This window comes from Rhinichthys klamathensis, unplaced genomic scaffold (assembly GCF_029890125.1).
Source record: "Rhinichthys klamathensis goyatoka isolate OS25496 unplaced genomic scaffold, OSU_Roscu_1.1 h1tg000068l_1, whole genome shotgun sequence".
NCBI classification, from domain to species: domain Eukaryota; kingdom Metazoa; phylum Chordata; class Actinopteri; order Cypriniformes; family Leuciscidae; genus Rhinichthys; species Rhinichthys klamathensis.
In genome coordinates, this window is record NW_026606611.1 from 1,999,560 (window position 1) to 2,022,564 (window position 23,005).

At 43.5% G+C, this 23,005-nt stretch overlaps 1 protein-coding gene across 2 annotated transcripts in view; it reads right to left on the reverse strand.

Annotated features, from left to right (window-relative positions):
• The window catches only part of reep2 (receptor accessory protein 2), a 36,936-nt gene extending 20,247 nt beyond the window's left edge, over window positions 1–16,689 (reverse strand). For both annotated transcript variants that reach the window (XM_056250249.1, XM_056250248.1), the window contains exons 1-6: window positions 16,520–16,689; window positions 14,117–14,189; window positions 11,201–11,277; window positions 10,887–11,007; window positions 10,630–10,743; window positions 9,750–9,897 (exon numbers count right to left, since the gene is read on the reverse strand). In XM_056250249.1, the coding sequence (XP_056106224.1) occupies window positions 9,750–9,897; window positions 10,630–10,743; window positions 10,887–11,007; window positions 11,201–11,277; window positions 14,117–14,189; window positions 16,520–16,551 (565 nt within the window). In that variant the 5' untranslated portion in view covers window positions 16,552–16,689. The remainder of the gene's footprint in view (window positions 1–9,749; window positions 9,898–10,629; window positions 10,744–10,886; window positions 11,008–11,200; window positions 11,278–14,116; window positions 14,190–16,519) is intronic.
• Between the last annotated feature and the right edge of the window lie 6,316 nt (window positions 16,690–23,005).

Sequence of the window (23,005 nt, forward strand, 5' to 3'; positions counted from 1 at the left end):
GCGGCTGGGGGGCGGAAGCTAGCGTCCGAGAAGCTGACGGCGTCGAGCTCCCTTTCCCTGGGGGTGGGTGGGCCCACCAGCGGCTCGCTGGCGGCAGTGGGCCCAATCCCTGCAGCTGCTCGAGCCGTTTCTCTCCTGGCCTTAAGGGCGCGCACTGGCATGTCCGCGCAGTGGGCGCGCACTGGCATGTCCGCGCAGTGGGCGCACACGAGGTCGTCCGACAGGGCCGTCTCGGCGTGGGCCAGGCCCATGCAGGCAACGCAGAACAAATGGGTGTCGGGCGCCACGATAGGCCCCGAGCACAAGTTACAGATGGATGCCATCGGATGCCAAAGACAGTGAGGTATCTTCAGATGCACCTTCGACGATGGCGAGATTTGTAGAATATCTTCCAATTCGAAGCACACGTCGATTTGAGCGTGAAGAAAAGGATTCTGATGCAATTGACGTGCGTATGCAATTTATACTGCCAGCAGGCGTGTCAGTATTTGCATATTTTGCGTCAATTGGCCAGCTGTCTCCAGCTGGCGTTAGCCCATAAGATTTCAGCAGAAGTGAAGAAGGGGAGGAGTTCCCATACTACGTCATCGACGTAAATGTCGAAGTGACCGCCTTGAAAGGGAACTATCGTCATGTCATAAACACAGAAACTCAAAGGTCTTCACGGCAACCCGTCAAAATAAAAGTTTGGTTTAACTTGACAGAAATATATAACTGTTGTACAGTAGAATTTAGAAATGTCTCAATGCAATAATAAAACTAACACTAATACAAATAAATTAAGATTAAAACATAATTTTTATTCAATGTTTTAATTTTAACAGTAAAGCTCATTGTGCAGCATGTTGTTTGACCAAAAATGTTTGTTTAATTTCATGATTAAAAGAAATGTAATTAATAATATATTAGAATTTTAATATATTTTATTTTTAATATTCATAGAATATTTTTAAAATATTGTATAAGTTTAATAAAAGTTTATAATAAAAGTTTCATGATTTCAATTAATTAGACATGATTTTTGATTACAAAAAATTTACCCCACGTATCCGTAACACACCCGCTCCGCAACACTTGTTTCGCAACACAAAAATGTTGAAAAAAAATGTTGTCCAAATGGTTCCAATTATTTCAAATACAGTGTATCTAATACACCCAGAGCCCAAGTTGTGGCAAAATAGTTTTTGGAGAATCTGTAGTTACTGCCTTTTTCCTTGGTATGGTGCCACGTTTTTGGTAAGTAATACAAAGCAAGAATACAGTAACTGCAAAATAGGGGTAAAATATCAAATTAAATATGAGGATTGATATGTACAAAGAATAAGCTAATATAAAGTAACAAAACAGCCACATGTCCAATAATCTACCTACAACTACTTAGGCTGGATGACAGGATAACTTTAAAGTCATTTTTCTCTGTTCTGCACTCTGCGTAGTTACTGCCTTTTTGCTTTGTAGGGCAGCGTAGAGAACCGAAAACCGTGACCCTAAAACCGTGATACAAACCGAACCGTGGGTTTTGTGAACCGTGCCACCCCTAGTACATACCAACATTTTTCAATCCGCACCTGTTATGCAGGGCCGGCGATTGCTATAGGCGAACTAGGCGATTGCCTAGGGCGACAAATGTGTTGGGGGCGCGGCGCACTCGAAAGCTCCGTCGAATCAATTCATTAATCCTTGATTTTCTTTTTTACCACTCATTTATAAACAAGCACTTTCTATTTTTATATCATGGGAACTTATCCTCGATACTATTCCTTATAAAAAACAATCGGATTGCTTTGATATCGCTACTTAGACCCAACTTTGCGAATCTCGGCTACTAGCCTTTAGTCCGCTAGCATTTCACGCGTGGCCTCGCGCCTATTGACCGTCTGATTTTACACCCGTTTCACTGAAAGGATACAGGTTATATCCGGCATTTCAGTCCTAAATTACTAGTGATATTGGTAGTATCACTACTAATCTACTGTTCATCTGTTATGGCGAACATATCAGATGTGTGTCTAACGTTACCTCTGAGTGCAGGTGAGGACACATTCGAACTGATTTCGGTACGATTGGAGCTTGAATCGGTGGAGAAACAGATCCGTGGTCTGCTAGAGAGGCAAGCCGAGCTGCGGGATCGGCGATCAGCGCTTGAAACGTCACGCGCCGATGCACACAAGTCAGTGGTTAGTAACTTTTTGACTCCGACTTCGTCCACTCCGTGCGTTTCTCTGCCCAGGAGGACGCGATCATCTCTGGCATCATTCACTCCGGCACCAACCCAACACCATGGACCCTGGGTGATCCCACAGCGGAAGACACGAGCCAGGACCAGAGCAAGAACCTCTCCGCCCCTCCCGGTCTTCGAGATCTCCACCCGGAACCGCTTCTCCCCTCTTCGCGAGTCGGAACGCGACGACGCCGTGATCATCGGCACTTCCATGGTCCGTCATGTCCGTGCTACCTCAGGTAAGGGTAAGGTGCGCACTCACTGCCTTCCTGGTGCTCGTGTTCTTGATGTCGCCGCACAGGTTCCCGAGATCCTGAACGGTGAAGAGCGCGTCGGAGCTGTGGTGCTTCACGCTGGAACAAACGATATCAGGCTGCGGCAGACGGAGGTTCTGAAGAAGGACTACAGGAGCCTGATCGAGACGGTACGCAGCACAGCGCCTGAGGCAACGATCATCGTGTCTGGACCGCTTCCCACGTACCGACAAGGACAGGAAAGGTTCAGTAGATTATTTGCACTAAATGAATGGTTAATGTCATTGTGTAATGAACAAAAACTGCTCTTTGTAAATAATTGGAATCTGTTCTGGGAGCGACCTAGGCTCTACCGTGCTGATGGCCTGCACCCCAGCAGAATCGGAGCGGCTGTTCTGTCGGACAACATCTCCAAGACGTTACACACCGTATGACTAGAAAATCAAATTCCAAATCACAGTCTTTGCTGTGCCAATTTAATTGATATAAGTAGTGTAGAACATTATATAGAAACTGTGTCTATTCCTCGTTTAGTGAGGCCAAATAATAAATCCACTGTAGGATCTAGGAAAAATCTTATTGTAATTAAACCTGAAAATCTAAATATCAGTGAACAAAAACAATTTCTAAAACTAGGTCTTCTAAACATTAGATCGCTCACACCTAAGGCGGTTATTGTAAATGAAATGGTCACAGATAATAGCTTCGATGTACTTTGCCTTACTGAAACCTGGCTTAAACCAAACGAGTATTTCGGTCTAAATGAGTCTACCCCGCCAGGATACTGTTATAAACATGAGCCCCGTCTGATCGGTCGTGGCGGCGGTGTTGCAACAATCTATAGAGATATTATTAATGTTACTCAGAAAACAGGTCACAGGTTTAATTCGTTTGAAGTACTGGTGCTAAACGTTACGCTCTTAGATGTAAGAAATAAATCCCTATTATCTCTAGCCTTGGCTACTGTTTATAGACCTCCAGGACCATATGCTGATTTCCTAAAAGAGTTTGCAGACTTTCTCTCAGATCTATTGGTCAATGCCGATAAAGCAATAATTGTTGGAGATTTTAACATACACGTAGATAACACAAACGATGCGTTAGGGACTGCGTTTACAGATTTATTAAACTCCTTTGGGGTCAAGCAGAATGTCAGTGGTCCCACTCATCGTCTAAATCATACACTAGATTTAATTATATCATATGGAACCAATCTAACCGATATAGATATTATACCGCAAAGTGACGATCTCACCGATCATCACATGGTAACTTGTATAATACGCACTGCTGAAATTTGTCATGTTGCGCCACGTTATAGACCAGGCAGAACAATCCTTCCGACCACTATAGATAGATTCTCAAATAGCTTACCTGATCTATCTCAGCTGCTCAGAGAACCCAAACAAACAGATGAACTAGAGGAAATGACTAGCAGTTTGAGCACCATTTTCTCTAGCACATTAGATATTGTTGCACCAATTAGATCAAAAAAGGTTAGAGAGAAAACTAAAGCACCATGGTACAACAGTGCTACGCATGCTATCAAGAGAGAAACTCGTAACCTAGAGCGTAAATGGAAACAAACTAATTTAGAGGTCTTTAGAATCGCGTGGAAAGACAGTATGTCACGTTATAAAAAAGCTCTAAAAGCAGCCAGGGCTGAGCATCTCCGCAAACTAATAGAAAATAACCAAAATAATCCAAGGTTTTTATTTAACACCGTGGCTAGACTAACAAATAAACAGACATCACCCGAGCAAATTATTCCGTTACAGTATAGCTGTAATGATTTTATGAACTACTTCAATGAGAAAATAGAAAGCATCCGAAACACAATTGTAAATGTACAATCCTCTATGGTGTCTTATGATTCAGCCTCAATTATCGCCCCTCAAGAACAACTACACCGCTTTACAACTATAGGACAGGAAGAGCTAAATAAACGTATCATTGCATCTAAACCAACAACATGTTTATTAGATCCAATACCAACTAAATTTCTGAAAGAAGTGTTACCTGTAGTGGAAGAGCCTCTTCTTAATATTATTAACTCGTCTTTATCTTTAGGTCATGTTCCAAAAATATTCAAGCTGGCAGTAATAAAACCTCTCATTAAGAAACCGCAATTAGATCCAAATAACTTAGCAAATTACAGACCGATTTCAAATCTTCCATTTATGTCTAAAATACTAGAAAAGACTGTGTCCGCTCAATTGTGCTCTTTCATGCAAGAAAATGAGATATATGAAAAATTTCAGTCAGGATTCAAACCGCATCATAGCACAGAAACTGCGCTAGTTAAAATTACAAATGATTTACTTTTAGCTTCTGACCAAGGCTGTATCTCAATATTAGTTCTACTCGATCTTAGTGCTGCGTTTGACACTATCGATCATAAAAAACTCTTGGATCGACTACAAATCTACACTGGTTTTCAGGGACAGGCATTAAGCTGGTTCAGATCGTATTTATCAGACCGTTACCATTTTGTTTGTTTAAATGGGGAAAAATCGAAGATAACGTCAGTAGACTATGGAGTGCCGCAAGGATCGGTGTTAGGCCCTCTGCTATTCTCAATATATATGCTGCCACTTGGTAATATTATAAGAAAACATGGAATTAATTTCCACTGTTATGCTGATGACACTTAATTATATATTTCATCACGGCCAGATGAAAACACTAACTCATCAAAATTGACAGTGTCTTAAAGATATAAAATGCTGGATGACGCATAATTTCCTGCTACTAAATCCAGATAAAACGGAGGTATTACTTGTTGGTCCAAAAAACTATCCACAAAACCACTTACAATACAACTTTAATATAGAAGGATGTCCTGTTACTTTATCCTCTACGGTAAAAGACCTGGGAGTTATACTAGACCACAACTTGTCTTTCGAAAATCATATTTCATATGTTACAAGAACAGCCTTTTTCCATCTTAGAAACATTGCTAAATTACGTAACATGCTATCTGTTTCCGATGCAGAAAAGTTAGTTCATGCATTCATGACCTCGAGACTAGATTACTGTAATGCTTTATTAGCTGGTTGTCCTGCATCCTCAATAAACAAGCTACAGTTAGTGCAAAATGCAGCCGCTAGAGTTCTTACTAGGTCAAGAAAATATGACCATATAACACCAATTTTTATCATCTCTACACTGGTTACCTATCAAGTTCCGTATCAATTACAAAGTACTATTACTGACCTATAAAGCCCTAAATGGTTTAGCTCCTGTGTATTTAATGGACCTTCTATCGCCCTACAATCCATCGCGTTCTTTAAGATCACTAAATTCGAGGCTTCTAGTCATTCCTAGGATATCTAAGTCCACTAAAGGAGGGAGGGCGTTCTCACATTTAGCTCCTAAACTCTGGAATAGCCTTCCTGATATTGTTCGAGGCTCTGACTCGCTGTCCCAGTTTAAAACTAGATTAAAGACGCATCTTTTTAGCCAAGCATTTACATAATGCTTACCTTTTATAATACTGCTGAATCAGATCAAATGCATTTAATACTATAAAACTTGAAGAGACTGTAGGTTATCTGTATAGGTTGCATAGTATTTGCAGTCATTACGTTCCTGTGGATATTGCGTGAATGACGGGTGGTTGGGCAGATATTGTGTTGCGGTAGGTAGTATGCCATTCGGAACCGTTGTCCACTGAAACTGCCTATTCACGCACCAGTGGGGCTCGACAGCCTTAGTCAACGGGTTGGCGCGTATGGTTGGGCTGCGGAGAGATTGTGAGATTGTGGTTAGGTCTCAGCAGCAGGAGGGACGTAGAGGTCAGTAAGCTGGGCTGAGTAGAGTGGGGGACGGAGGGGGGTGATTTTGGGACGCAAGAGTCACTGTCTTCATGTTTTGTCATTTACGCCTGTGTTATGGAAATCATCATTATGAACAGCAGCTACGCTAATTATTTTCCCTTTGCTTTTCTGCTGTTATCTCGGGACGCGAGTCCCGAGAAAATGGCGTTCATCAGCTCCAGTTTGTATCCAGCCTCTCACGGAGACTTCAGATGCTCCAATCACAAAGCCTATGAAGTGACGACTCAACACGGGCGATATGGACTCTCTATGGTGGACGGCACTGATCCTCAACAACTCGTCTTAAGACCGGCGTGCATACTTGGACTTCCAAAAAATACTCTAAATGTTCCGATCCAATCTGACTTGTAATGCTGCCCAAATCATGCACTGTTCCTTCGTTGGCCAGAGGAGAACTGGCCCCCCGACTGAGTCTGGTTTCTCCCAAGGTTTTTTTCTCCATTCTGTCACCTGATGGAGTTTTGGTTCCTTGCCACTGTTGCCTTGGCTTTTGGCTTGCTTAGTTGGGGACATTTAACATTTAATATTCAATAATATTATTGATCTGCCTTACTTAAGGTGGACGTTGACGCAATTTCTTTTAGAAACAAACTTTGTTATATTGTTTTCATGTTATCACTGTGAAGCGCTTTGATACAATCTGTATTGTAAAAAGCGCTATATAAATGAAGGTGACTTGACTTGACTTGACTAGTGTCGTCCTTGGCCTACTTCCCATTAATCACAGAATTATAATGACAAGCGAAACAAAAACATGTTTATTAAACATGATCATCCTAAGGCGCCCCCCCAGCCACATGTTTAATTACTTGTCAACCTGATTATTAGATTGAATTGATGATTATTGTCGATCATTTCCTAACGGGGGGTGGGGGGGGTTTATGTTACGTTACATTAGGCAAGTGATCAGCTGCTGGCGCGTTGATCGAAACCCTCTGGTGCACAGGGACGAAAACGGAGAAAGCAACTAGATAAAAAGACAGCCCAGTATAGAGATAAGTCTTCTCATCTCAGCTATTAAGGTGTCAAACGAAATAAATTTACTTAGTATTGTGCACAGGCATGCTGGCCATCGGGACTACCGGGAGATTCCCGGTGGGCCGACGTGCTTTTTGGGCCGATACATCTCATACTTTTATTATTAATATTATTTTTTGTCTTAGTGGCCCATAAAACTCGTACATCGGCCCATTCGTTTTGTTTTGTTTTGTTTAATTGGCGGCGCTGGGTTACTTACAAGTAACAAAACTAATTATGAAAGTTTCCTTTATTTTTCAGTGCATTTGTTTTACAATATAGCCTATGGCTATTACTGTCATGGAATTAATATTATAACTATAATTATGTAGTAGTGTAATGTAGACAGACACTGTAACTAAAAGAGGTTTGAATTTTTCTTTGTTCAATTTGCACACTGAATATGGGTTGGAGCTTTTAATTTTGAACTCTCAAAGTGCACCAGATTGATGAATTTAACATTAAAATGCACAAAATTTTCTTACGGGGGGCATACCCCCGAAACCCCCTTAGCCTTGTAGCAGCCTAATAGATGTAATAGTAATAATAGTAGTGGTGGTAGTAATTGTAATTTATATACTACAAGTTACATGGTCAGACAAAATTTATTTGTTCAATGCAACTATGTAGGATGACAGAAATATCATTGAACGTTCTTTGTATGATTGAACAATTTATTACAGTTGATCCTTCAAGTCATAATTTGCTTGTTGAAGTTTTGGAGTGACTATAAGAGCATTTTTGTTTAATAAATACTTATCATTTGTAAGTATTTTTAAGGGGGGGGGGGGGGGGCGCAAAACTCAATCTCGCCTAGGGCAGCCAAAGGGCTAGAGCCGGCCCTGCCTGTATGTACAGGATTACATTTAGGGAGTCACACCTGTTGTTGTTTTGCAACCAAACACTGACTGTGTGAACGTGGCCTATTATGTTTTAGTTCCATAAAGTTATGTCCTAGATACACTTCAAGTAAAATTGAAGAACGAACTGGTGTGACATCATTTCAAACAACATTAGGCCGAAACAAAGTTAATTTGGAGTTAGTTTTGGGAGTTCAAAACAGCTTGCCAAACTTTCCGGATCTGGATCTCGGATGTGGTGGGTGGGGATAGTGGGTAGGGAAGATGTGTACCAATCGGACACTGTTTTACATCAGGATCGCGCTTGGATTGGATCGATCGCTCAGGGGTGCGTTTCCCAAAAGCATCGTTGGCCGACTATGATCGTAATTTCCATTGATCTCTATTAGTAACGACAGAACTTGTGACCATAGTTGGCTTTGGGAAACATATCCCAGATTGACAGGTGTGCATTTACCATGCGCCACAGAATAAGAGCGCACAGCAGAAACAGCGCTGGAAGATCATCACTCGTCAACCAGGATCTTATTACTTATTGTTTATTCTATGTACTTTTATTGTGGCATTTACACAAGTAGTTCTTATGTTCAGTAAAATCACTTGTTTGGGTTTTTTTTTTGGACCCTTAGTTAATCATGTTTAGAAATAAACAGCTAGCCTACCTAATCTATTGCATGGCTTGAAGACATTAATACATTTAGAATACGTAACTACACCCGCTTAATATTTCCTCATGTGTCTGCTTGCACGTATTTTGCACCTCAAAACTACGCACTCTAACAATGAACTTGCTTAATCAACCATCGATAAGTTTTATTGATTAAATTATTATCGATAATTAAACGAAGGGTAGGAAATTTCAGAGAGTCTAGCAATAGCAAGCTAGCTTTAAAAGCATAAGATCCCACCCTCTCTTTAGAGCCTCTCCAAAGCCATGCACAGAAGATACTGCAAAGCGTCACGAGAGACAGCGTTAAATTACCTCCTGTGTCAAAGCACATAACATTACAATAATAATGAACGTAAACAGCTCACAGAGGTCTTACTTGAACCACCTGACTGCTGCAGATTAATTTCGGCGTTGATAGTGCTGACATAGAAACGTATAAATCCGAGTCTGAGGTCGTGAACAGCTCCAGGTAGAACGTCACTGGTTGCAATCTCATAATTACGGTTAAGACACGGCGCAGCATAAGCTCGTTGTTTTGGTTCAGGGGGAACTGTAAAAGGTGGCTGCTGGTTTTTTTGTGGTGCTTGGTGACTGTCTGTCTACAACTCTCAAACACACTGATGACGTCTGCACGAGCGGGTGCACCCAGGTATTGAAATGTTGTCAGGCATGTTTTGGTCCTGAGACTTCCACAGAAGATATAAGTACACGTTTTAATATTTAGACCATTTCTATTAGTGATTGCTATCAGGATGTGAAGAGAGTTTCAACCAGTATAACAAAAAGTTTCTTAAAAAAAATCATTTGCCTATACCCTACCTGGCTTTAATCGGTAGTTGGTTAATGGTTAGCAGCATCCCTAGTTAGGACTGTTGTTTTGTGTGTTACCTGAGCGCGTGACAGTTTTAGCACGAGGTAGCGTGGCTGCGGTGTGGGTGTCGTCTGTGCTGTCCAGCTGCAGCTCGTCTTCGTTCTGAATCAGAGTCAGATCCTGCATGCTGAAACTGCGCAGCTTCTCTGATAACACACCCTGACCCTGCAGTTCAATACACAAAAGACAAACATTACAATTGCATATTCTTATTCAAGATGCATATCAATATTACTGTACGTACTTGTTCTTTGCTAAACACAGTTTGAATAAAAGACAAATGTGAACTTGAAACTACACTACACAAAATATACACAGATTTTTCATTTTTGGGTAAAAGAAATGTGTCAGTCATCATTTACTGTCATGTTGTTCCTAACACGAAAGACTTTCATTCATCTTTGGAACACAAATGAAGATCTTTTTTAATGAAATCTGAGAGCTTTCTGTCCCTCCATTGAACCAGAAAATTTGAACTAAAGCACTCAATTCATATGGATTAATTTCACAATCTCTTTTTTAACTTTTTGAAGCGTCAAAGTGGTAGTTGCATAGCTGTCAATGGAGGGACAGAAAGCTCTCAGATTCAATTAAAAATAACTTAATTTGTGTTCTGAAGATAAACTAAAGTCTTATGGGTTTGGAAGGACATGAGGGTGAGTAAATGACAGATTTTTCATTTTTGTGTGAACTATCCCTTTAACTTTATATGCAACAAACATCTGCACCTACAGGTCACAACAATAAGAATTTTTATATGCTGGGTTTTACTTGCCTATATTTTTATTGGCTCCACCACAAAAAAAGTATATTATGTTTTAATTTCAGAAAGAAATATTATTATATGCTACTGATCAAAAGTTTGATCTTTTAAAGAAATGAATACTTTAATTTCACCTTTGAGGCGGCTGTGACGGCTGCAGTAGCTGCAATGTTGAGTCCTCTCTTCCCAAACCGCATCATGGTCTCATAACTGCGGTCTTTAGCCTGGGTTATGTACTCATCAATTTCCTGTAACACACACATACGTCATGCAACACAAATCCATTACTCTGCCTTAACTCCCTGATTGGTGGAGTGCTCAGGAAACCTCTTTGAAAACAACCACCTTTAACAATAGTTTGATTATATTCATGAAGCAAGTTCATTTGTACCTTTTCTTTATTGGAGAGCGTGGGGTGCACGAACTTGCGGTACAGCACGCTGGAGCCCTTGGTGTACGGGGACAACAGCCAGACCACAAAGGCAATCTTAAGCTCAAAATAAAATGGAAACCTGGCAAAATGGGAGGTCAACATGTTAACGATTAATGCAACAAAAGTAAAGATAAATGAATAATCATTAATAATAATGATAGGGATAAAGATGACCATATTATCATATAACAATAAATAATTTTTTGTAGCTTATACATTTTTTTTATGTATATAGCATGATAAATACATTAAAAAAAAATCAGTTGACTGACCAAGAGAGAAGCATATCTGTGATCGTCTCTGCCGTCGTAAATATCGCAAACACTATCCAGTACATCATCCATTTCACCTGAGGAAAGAAAAACACACGTGTACACATGACATCAGCACACATCAGGTCACATGCTCTTGCTGAATACAGCCTTGTGCAGCATGACTGCTTGCTTATGTCACCATTGCCAATGGATTTGTCTCTATCTGTACTGCCAATAAGATTAACAGCCAATTAAGCAATTATCAAATGACACATCCCTATGTTTGCTTTTTAATAAAAAGCTTGTGCTTTTCCACAAGAAAACAGAAGAATAAAAGGTTACGAAATGTCCAAACCTTTTACTAAACATGTCTAAATGAATGGAAAGTGGTCCTATTTGTAATACAGATGAGACTAAAAATGGTGTCTGTGGGAGCAAACTGCTGCCCTAGTGGTTTCCATAGCAACTAGTAACCTGCGACTCCAAGATAAATCGTTTCCAAAAATAGTATGATGCATGTATATATTTCAACAATAGCATAGGCTATAGTATGGCATAGCAGAAAGAAAAATAAATATTCCATTTACACAAATTGTATGGTTTAGTCAGTGAATTCCTCAGGCTCAACCTTTCAACCTCGGTACCAAATATATAGTATAAATAACTAACAACAACCAACATTTGTTGCCAAACTAGCTATCAAAATATTTATATATAGATAAAATATAGCCATAGTAAAGTAAAATATAGATAGCATAGTATATATATATATATATATATATATATATATATATGAGATATAGCTGGCCTATACGTAGCATAGTAAATAAAAGAGTAAAATATGGTAGGCCTAGCCTACATATAGCATAGTAAAATATAGTAGACCCATATATAGCATAGTATATAAAATAGATATAGGCTAGTACTATATCATGTATATAGTAGGCCTATATATACTCAGCATTTTCTGCAAAAGCGACCAACCTAAAGTAAAAGCTTGTCCAATTAATAGCAATTAGGGCTGTCAGTTAAACGCGTTATTAACGGCGTTAATTTTTTTATCGCGCGATTAACGGTCTTTTTGGCCTAGCAAACTTTGTAGTTTTTCACATGCTTTTGCAACAGGACGCGGCATGCGCGCGAGGATGTTTTAAAAAAGCGCAAGCGGATCTAGCTAGACCGGAAACAAAACAACAGGCACGCCGCACACACTTGTTTGGGCTTGCGAGCCGGTCAAATAGTTGGTTAACGTTACGTTTTGAGTGGATGACGAGCGCAAGACGCCGAAATGGATGCCAATCAAAAGATTCTGAATGGAAAGTTTACTTTTAAAAAGTTGCCAAATGGTTCCATTGACAAGACCAAAGTGATCTGTGTGTTTTGTCGTTGTGAACTGAGCTATCATCATCGCAGCACGTCCAGTCTGAAATACCACTTGATGGCCAAGCACACACACACACAGCTGATGCGAATTCTCCGCCCCCTCGTCAGTATCAGGACCTCGTCAGTATTTCTTTCACCCTTTTATTGATGGACAGTGTTACATTGTGTGAGAGATTATTTGCTCCAAGTGAAAATGTTTTAGTGTGAAATTGAACACAGTATATACCAATGTTGTTTTCAATAAAAAAACATTTGCACAAAGCAAGCCGATCCACTTTTCCATGTTGATAAGAGCATTAAAATGAGAAAAAAAATAATGGGACAAAAAGAAATCAAGAGACATTTAGAATAGATAAAATGTGCGATTAATCGCAAGTTAACTATGACATTAATGTGATTAATCGCGATTAAATATTTTAATCGTTTGACAGCACTAATAGCAATTAGGGCTGTCAGTTAAACGCGTTATTAACGGCGTTAACGCAAACCCATTTTAACGCGATTAATTTTTTTATCGCGCGATTAACAGTCTTTTTGGCCTAGCAAACTTTGTAGTTTTTTTCACATGCTTTTGCAACCGGACGTGGCATGCGCAGCCCTGCGCTATGAAACCCATTCATTTCAATGGCTTGTGCCGCACGAGGACGTTTTGTTGCTTCGTCAACCAAAGCGCAAGAGCAGTGGCGCGCACACCGCGGTCAAAATTCAAAATAGTTCAACTTTTGCCGTTGTGACGATTACCAGCGCGGCCAATAAACGTTTTGGCATCCAAAAAGTTTTGAAAACTGGCGTAGCGCCGCACATTCCGCGTCCTGTCTGAAAGCACCGGATCTAGCTAGACCTGAAACACACTTGTTGCGAGCCGGCCAAATAGTAGGTTAACGTTACGTTTTGAGTGGATGACGAGCGCAAGACGCCGAAATGGATGCCAATAAGATTCTGAATTGAAAGTTTACTTTTAAAAAGTTGCCAAATGGTTCCATCCCGACTGACAAGACCAAAGTGATCTATGTGTTTTGTCGTTGTGAACTGAGCTATCGTCATCGCAACACGTCCAGTCTGAAATACCACTTGATGGCCAAGCACACACACACACAGCTGATGCGAATTCTCCGCCCCCTCGTCAATATCAGGACCTCGTCAGTATTTCTTTCACCCTTTTATTGATGGACAGTGTGACATTGTGTGAGAGATTATTTGCTCCAAGTGAGAATGTTAGTGTGAAATTGAACACAGTATTGTCAATGTTGTTTTCAATAAAAAACATTTGCACAAAGCAAGCCGATCCACTTTTCCATGTTGATAAGAGCATTAAAATTAGAAAAAAATAATGGGACAAAAAGAAATCAAGAGACATTTAGAATAGATAAAAATGTGCGATTAATTGTGATTAATCGCGAGTTAACTATGGCATTAACGCGATTAATCGTGATTAAATATTTTTATCGTTTGACAGCACTAATAGCAATATAATTGAACATAACTACAACATTACAAAAGAGTAAAAAATAAGAACAAATATCCTAATTGAAGCCATACTGAAATACTCACATACTCCTTGACGTTTTTCGTCTTCACAGCCTTATAAGAGGAATAGGCTGGGTAGAGAGTCCCGAAGGCCAGGCTGTAGAGAGAAAAGACCCTTATTGAACACACTCCCAGCAGAAACAGGCAAGCTCATCTTACCAACTCACTTCAGCAGCTAAAATTTCACTTGCACCATTACCTCAAGTTACAGGACACAATTACAACACTTAAGAGGCTGCCTATTTTAAGTGTTAGAGGATGGCTATCTCCAGTGCATTCAAAAAAATCTAGCAGAACAGAAATAAACAAGTTTATGAATCACACAACCAATACTGGTGGTGACTGATACAATTATTAAGAGGCTCTGCACTTCAGTGAAAAGCAAGCTCATAAATCGTATCCCAGTCAATACTAACCCTACTGTACACACACCAGCATGTTTCATGACGCTATTGGAAGCAAACACTCTGAATCTGAGAGCCATTAAAAGTAAATCATTTATGAGCGCATGAAGACGGATCTACACACAAAAGGACCAGATTCCACACAGATGCCCTGCATGTACAGCATGAACTCAGACACGTGCCCTCGCACACCCGCGCTCCTACACACACAAACATGCCATTTTGTGCTGAGGCGACAAAATCTGAACGTTCTGCACAAGTAGATCCAGAAGAGGATGACAGGATACAGGACAGACCAAACCTACCCACTGCAGCTGGCATGAGTGCATCTGGATCACTGTGTCCTGTGGCTTAAAGTCACCATGAAATCAAAATTGGCTATTCTTATTTTATAATGGAATATTGCAGTTTATTATCAATGATTTATCTGTGCGCAATTTTTTTTTTTTTTTTAAATCACATGCCCTTGAAATCTTTCATTAAAATAAATTCCGCTCCCTCTTGCAGCGACATCTCTTCTCTGATGGCGCGTTTACTGGCGTGAGGGCGGGGCAACCTGTCACTCACACGGGATCGACCAATAGCAAACCACAACCATCCAATCAATTCCCCATGGACAAAATCAAGTCCCATGCACCCTACATTTTATCTTGTTCGAGAAGCCATTTCACACAGATATACATCACAATAGAGAAGAAACATATCGTAACTTCTGCTATATGCGGACTTCAAAAACATGCTTTAAAGGGATAGTTCACCCAAAAATTAAAACTTTGTTATATACTCAACCTCATGTTGTTCCAAACCTGTATGAGTTTCTATCTGCTGTTGAACACAAAAGAAGATATTTTGAAGAATGTTGGTAACCAGAGAGTTGACGGCACCATGGAAGTCAAGTGCTACCGTCAACTGGGGTTACAGAAGAAACAAACTCATACCCTCAAGTTGTTCCAAACCTGTAAGTAATGATAAAATGTTCATTTTTAGGTGAACTAGGCCTATCCCTTTAACTTATGGTTATGTATGTGATGTATTATATTCTGTAAATGTGTATAGACCGTGCACCATGTGTAATGCATAATGAAGCATGAGGACGAGGCAGTCTGGCGCATGGCAGACCACATGCCCTCTGTCCCATTACAACTAGCCTGACTCCCATAATGCATCTGCTCACCACAGTTAAAGCCACCGCAAAGAGCATTCCATGAGATTCAGCAAAACCACGATAATGATGCCTGATTTTTGTTTCTAATGGCCTCGATCCTGACCAACAAACAATGAATTTAGCCTCTGCCATTTGCCTAAGCAGTCTTTGGGACAATTTGTTCGGCACAGGCATGTATGGCATAAGTGTTTGATGTAATCGATTAATCATGGAGTTAGTATTCGGAGTATGATCCAATGAGAATCAAAATCACGACTGTACATCTCACTAAGGAACCCACTAGACCCAAACATTTCACAAATGAGTCATATGGAACAGATTATGTAACGTTACCAGCCGGGACAAATCAGCTGGGCAGGTAGGCCTTCTTAGTGAAAAACCCATCTCAGAAGTCTTTGATCACAGTTTGTGATTTTAAAAATATGCAATTGAAAGTATGATGACATCAGCATACAAAGGAGATGATGTGACGGGTGTAATCCAATACATCTGGGACGCCTAAAACCTGCCCATATGTTTTGTTTTTTAACATTTCTATATTTCACATTCTCTATAGAAGTGTTTGGTACATTAAGACCCAATTTCATACCTAGGGCATTTTGATCCAGGTGAAAATCACACAACAAGCAACACAAATGGTGAACCATCCTCGTTTGGATGAAGTCATCGCTTTGGTTTATTAATTTAACCCTATATGCAATTTATATGAGTAGCTGAATATCTTTAGATCCCTATAATTGTTACTATTAAAGCCTTTCCCTGCAAAAATAAGCAGAATTATTTATATTTCCATTGAAAAGCCTCATGTATCCGCAGCAACACAACACAAACACACGCGCGCGCCGCATATACACTCACACCACCATTCGCGAAATGATCCACGACACCATCTTGATCTCTGCGAGGACTTTTCCTTATTTTAGTCGATTATTCAACATCTCCATTCCGACCACACGACACGAGTGATGTTTAATATCAGGAGGGATCTCAACGGATGTTGTGTGTCTGTCTCAGTACAGCCGTTATGATGACGGGGAGCCTCTGCATATGCGCTCAGTCTGTCAGCCCGTGTCTCTTAAAGGGACAGTGACATCTTTACACCTGCTCCGTTTATTAAAAAACAAATATTCATATTCATTCATTGCTGCCCTGACAAATATTTGACATGATGGTATCCATAGTTTCCGTCAGAAAGGTACTAGTACGTGGTTATTGCTATTACTGTAAAACCAACCATATTGATCTAACATTGCCGCTGCAGTCACAGGGGTTCAAACAGAAGAAGAAGAAGAACATACTGTAGCCTACATTTTACTGTCATGATAGGTGAGGTCGATGGTGTATGTAAACTGATTTTAACCATGTAGGATGTCATAGATTAATTGTCATAATTTGCAGCTAAAAAGTCGTTGTGTTGTGTTTAAACTACTGTTCAATGTTTTTAGAAGTGAAACTACCACACTTTTTAATAAATAGCCTATATCATCAGCTCAAAATGGGACATTTTTATTTGTTAAATTGTGCATAACTACTTTCTGGTGTCTTAAACAAAAACAAGTAGGCTAGATGTTGGTTGGTTCAGATAGCTTGCAAGACCTTCAGTGCTGCTTGGACCCCTGTATTAATAATATATATTTTTAAATAACCATTTTCAAATAACCACTTAAAACGAATCGGTTACCTAACGTAACCTCGGTTCTCTCTAGATGAGGGAACGAGTATTGCGTAAGCTAGCTTACGCTACGGGAAAGATTAATCTTTTCTGAGAATTTGAAGCCAAAAAATTATCCTATAATTTTGTATCCATTGTCAACGCAGTTCAGCTGCAGCAGACCATGAGCGGGCTAGCTATAGCAGCTCATTGGTTCACTCATAGAGAACTGCATAAGCCTATGAGGAGACGCAAATGAACTCTCGACCAATGAGAGTCTGACCCGCTCTCATTGCTTCAGAACCCGCCGAAACGGGCGTGGTCAGAGAGTATAAACAGCGTCCCAGGCTGTAAACTCTGATTTTCATCTCTTCAGCGAGGCTACACGCATCTGCTGACCCTGAGAGAAGCCGCCGTCGTCGAAAAGGCAACTCTAGCGAGCATCTGGGAGACCGTCTTCGCCACCTTCAGCCGTCCTGCGAGCTAGCGCCATCCGACGGATTTGTATCCTTTTTACAAAAAATCTTCCTGTACTTATTTGTATCTAAAAGAGCCGAGCGTCTTTTTAAAGATGTCTCGTAAATCCTCCTGCGGTTCTTGCCGCGCTCCCCTCGAGACTGGAGACAGCCACTTCATCTGCGCTCTCTGCCTCGGATTGGAGCACGCCGAGCTCGCCCTCGCCGATGGCGGCTGCGATCTCTGCGAGGACATGCCGTTGTCGACCCTGCGGGCTCGACTTCAGGCCACTAAAGTTGCTTCCGCGCCGCCTCTGACTTCGCCGCGGAAGAAGAAACGCCGCTCTCAGAGGCCGCCGGAACCCCAGCTAGAAGCGTTCATCCCGCCGGAGCCTGTCGCCTCCGATGACGCCGCGGACATCAAGGAAACATGTTCGCTTCTCGCTCACAAGCCGTCGAACGCCTCGGGCTCGATTGGTCTCCTCCCCCTGAGCAGACCATCAACCGTATGGACGGCAGCTACTTCCGCGGAACTCACGAAGTCCTGGAACCCCCCGCTCTCTGCTAGAACTCGCTCTGACTCTTCCACCCCGCTTCGCGTTGTGGTCGGAGCCGCAGAGAAGGGTTATCTCTCCATTCCTCCTGTAGAGGACCTGGTCGCCGCACCTCTGTGCCCGCCCTCCGCCCTGGCGCTCATCACCTGTGCTCCCCTCAAGCCTGCAGAGCGACTTCAAGCTTTCACGTCCGCGCTTACTCAGCCGCCGGCCAAGCAGCCTCTGCACTTCACTCCATGTCCGTCCTTCAGATACTACAGGGTGACATACTTCGTGAATGGGACGAGAGCAGAAAAAAATCCCCCTTCAGTCGCGGATTTGAGGAGCGCCACGGACATTGCCCTTCGCGCTACAAAATCTGCTGCTCAAGCCCTGGGGAAATGCATGGCCGCCATTTGTGTGTCTGAGAGACATTTGTGGCTCACACTCGCCGACATGGGAGATTCTGAGCGCACCGCCTTTCTCAATGCCCCGCTCTCTCCATCCGGCCTCTTCGGATCTGCTGTCACGGGTATCGTCGACCGATTTTCCGAAGTGCAGAAAGCCTCCCAGGCCATGAATCTCTTTCTGCCTCGTCGCGCTAGCTCCTCTGCAGGCCGCTCACGTGACCCGCCTCCTGCACGAGCCCCACCCCAGCGCCCAGCTCAGCACAGTCAGACTTTTCAGCGACGCCAGGGCGGCCGCCCTCGTTCTCGCTCTGACAGCCGCCACAGACCGCCGCCACAGACCGCCGCCTCCTCGGGGGCCTCGGCCTAGGATCGCGCTGAAACCCGATCACTCGAAGTCTGCCTAGCACAGCTGAGAAAAAGACGGCGCTCTCCTGCCGCGGCCGGACCGCCGTCAAAGTTTCGCCCTCTGTTAGTCCCCGCTCACGTGGCTACTACAGCAGTGTACTCCGCCATTACCAAGCCGGTCCCCCTTCCCGCTTGCATGAGCACAAACGCCGTTTTCACGGCGACCCAGAGAAATCTCATAATGAGCATAAAAGCCTCCTGTGTAAAAAATACACTCATACACAAAAGCACTTCAGTTCCCGTGTTTCACACAGAGTCCACTCTCATAAAGCGGTTCCAACCCGCTCGAGTTTCAGAGTGCATAAGCGCGCCCACGAGCCCGTGAGCGCGTCCCACCTCTGCTTACTCTGTTACACGGCCCATAAACTCCTTTCCGAGTGTAAGTCCCTGCTGTTATAAACACTATGAGCGCGCTCACGCAGCCCGCTATGTGTGGCGACGGGGACCATGTAGCCATTCACCCTCTAGCGTTACGCTTCAAAGCGTGGGAAGCTATTCCGGGAAATTCCCAGTGGGTGCTAAACACGATAAAGCTAGGCTATCGTTTACAGTTTCACCGCCGCCCTCCACGTTTTCGAGCGCGGCTAGAAACTATTGTGAAACCAGAAGCAGTGACGCTGCTCCGTTCAGAGATAGCAAAGCTATTGTGCAAAAGGGCTATAGAGAGAGTTCCTCTGTTTATGATCGAGTCGGGCTTTTACGGACGTTATTTTCTGGTTCCCAGGAAAGACGGCGGCCTCAGACCAATCTTAGACCTCAGATTTCTGAACAAAGTTCTCATGAAGAGACCGTTTAAAATGCTCACTATCAGAAAACTCCTCGCGCATGTGCGCCAGGGGGACTGGTTCATTTCACTAGATCTGAAAGATGCTTACTTTCAGATTCAGATAAATCCCCTTCACAGGGCATTCTTACGTTTCGCCTTCGAAGGCCAGGTTTATCAATTCACCGTCCTTCCGTTCAGCCTATCCCTAGCACCCCGTACGTTCACGAAGTGCATGGATGCGGCGCTCGCCCCCCTGCGGAGTCAGGGGCTGCGAATACTGAACTATTTGGACGACTGGCTGATTTTGGCACAATCACAGAGAGAGCTACTGTCTCATCGTACAGTTCTCCTCGACCATCTGAAAGCTTTGGGCCTCTCTGTCAACTGGACAAAGAGCGCACTACAACCCAGTCAGACTATGTCCTTCTTGGGTATAGAGCTAGACTCGGTCACGATGACGGCTCGTCTGTCAACACAGCGCGCACGCCGTGTTAAGCGTCTCGCCGCATCTTTTCAGATGAACAGACTCACACCTCTGAAAACTTTTCAGAAGGCGTTGGGGTACATGGCCTCAGCCTCCGCGGTGCTCCAGCTGGGGTTACTGCGAATGCGCCCGCTTCAGCACTGGTTGAAGAGCCGTGTCTCACCGTGCGTGGACCACGGGCCGCCAGCTGATAAAAAGTGACGCAGACCTGTATCAAAGCTCTGCAGCCATGGACGGTGGCAGAATGGTTTCAGCGGGGCGTTTCCAGGGGGACCCTTTCTCGCCGAAAAGTCATCTCGACAGACGCATCCTGCACGGGTTGGGGTGCGGTCTGCGAGGGCTCACCGGCCTTCGGCCCCTGGTCAGCTCAGGAGAGCCTCCTCCACACATGAACTGTTTGGAGATGCTGGCGGTCGAGAACGCGTTCACGCACTTTCTTCCGCGCATTCACGGTCACCACGTGCTGATCCGTTCGGACAATATAGCCGTGGTCTCCTATCTAAACCGTCAGGGCGGAGTCAGATCCAGGAATCTCTTCCGGCTGACAGAACGCATCTTAGTTTGGTCTCAGTGTCACCTGCTCTCGTCACGTGCCGGGCCATCTGAACGACGGTCCAGACAGTCTGTCCAGGAACCCCATTCCCCCCGGGGAATAGTCCCTGCACACTCTTACAGTCTAAAAGCTGTGGCGAATATTCGGCAGAGCAGAGGTGGACCTCTTCGCCTCAGAAGAAAACACCCACTGCCCGATATTTTTCTCAAAGAGCGAGGACGCGCTAGCCCAGACCTGGCCCAGCCGCCCGCTTTATGCATTCCCTCCGGTTTCTCTGCTACCAAAGGTGCTTCAGAGAATCAGGGAAACACGCCACTCGGTGCTCCGCATAGCCCCGCGTTGGGAGGGTCAGACTTGGTTTCCGGAGCTCACTCAGCTGTCACAGACAGCCCCGTTGCCCATTCCAGTCAGAGCAGATCTCCTCTCTCAAGCTCGCGGCACGATCTGGCATCCCCACCCAGAGCGCTGGGCACTACATGCGTGGGTCATCAACAACTACCCGTTGCTATGCCAGAGGGAGTGTTAAACACGATCATGCAGGCTAGAGCGGCTTCTACTAGAAGGCTCTATGCGTCTAAATGGGATATGTTCTCTAAATGGTGCACCGACAGAAACTTGGACCCACGGTCATGCGAGGTTCCTTCCTTGCTATTTTTTCTCCAAGAGATGTTGGACGAGGGCAGGTCCCCGTCCACTCTCAAGGTGTATGTGGCAGCCGTCGCAGCGTTCGTTGAACCCCGGCGCGGCCAGTCACTGGGCAAAGATGACTTGGTCATCCGCTTCCTCAGGGGAGCTAGAAGGATGAACCCCCCACACCCCCCTTCGGTGCCGATTTGGGACCTTTCCATAGTTCTCGAAGCTATGAAAGCCCCCCCATTCAAACCGCTAAACACCGTGGACCTCAAATACCTTTTGCTCAAAACAGATTTTCTGCTCGCGCTCGCGTCACTAAAACGTGTGGGAGACCTTCACGCCCTGTCCATTAGCGCTTCCTGTCTCGAGTTTGGGCCCAATGACTCCTTAGTCGTTCTCAAACCTAGACATGGTTATGTGCCAAAAGCGATTGGTACCCCGTTCAGGGCACAAGTTATTTCCCTATCGGCTCTGCCTGCATCCGATAGCGAATCTGACTCTAATCTCCTGTGTCCGGTCAGGGCCCTGAGATTATACATTACTCGCACTGCTCCGGTCAGACGATCCGAGCAGCTTTTTGTTTCGTTTGGTGGGCGCACCAAGGGGTCGGCCGCCTCGAAACAGACTCTATCCAAATGGATAGTTGATGCAATTGCAGCCGCATACGCATCAAAAGACCTGCCATGCCCTCCGGGCATCAGGGCTCATTCCACTAGAGGCATGGCCTCATCGTGGGCATGGTCCAGCGGAATTTCCATTCATGACATTTGTGTGGCAGCGGGATGGGCTTCCCCCTCCACCTTTGTCAGATTTTACAATCTGGAAGTTCCCGCCTTGCAGGCTAAACTACTAGCAGTCTAGTATGTTTCAGCTCTTCTGGTTGAGCTGCACTATAGGGAGTTATTCACACAGACCGGTTTTCGCTCTGTCCCTCTCTATCATGTGCTTATGTACTACACAATTTCCGGCCCGCTCTGCTGGCCTTTGTCACATGTACATATATTTATTCCCACTCATAGTGGATGCTTAGCATGCACGGCGTTGACCAGGTGTTCCCGTAGCGTAAGCTAGCTAGCTAGCTACGTAATACGAGAGAACCTCTCGTAAGAGAACGAATCGGTTACCTAACGTAACCTCGGTTCTCTCTAGATGAGGGAATGAGTATTGCGTTCCTGGCCGTGCTTGTGCTACTAGCGTTCTCGCTTCATTCTATGAAAACCAGTGTTTACAGCCTAGGACGCCAGTAATATACTCTCTGACCACGCCCGTTTCGTACATGTATGCGCGAGTGTTTTATGGATGTGTACGGGTTTATATATATGTGCGAGTGTTTATAGGTGTATATGCATGGAAGTTTGTATGTATATGCAAGTTATTCACAAGTGTATATGCAGTCATTACTAACATAATATGTATTGGTATGGATTTCATATTAGTGTGCACGTGTATTTCAT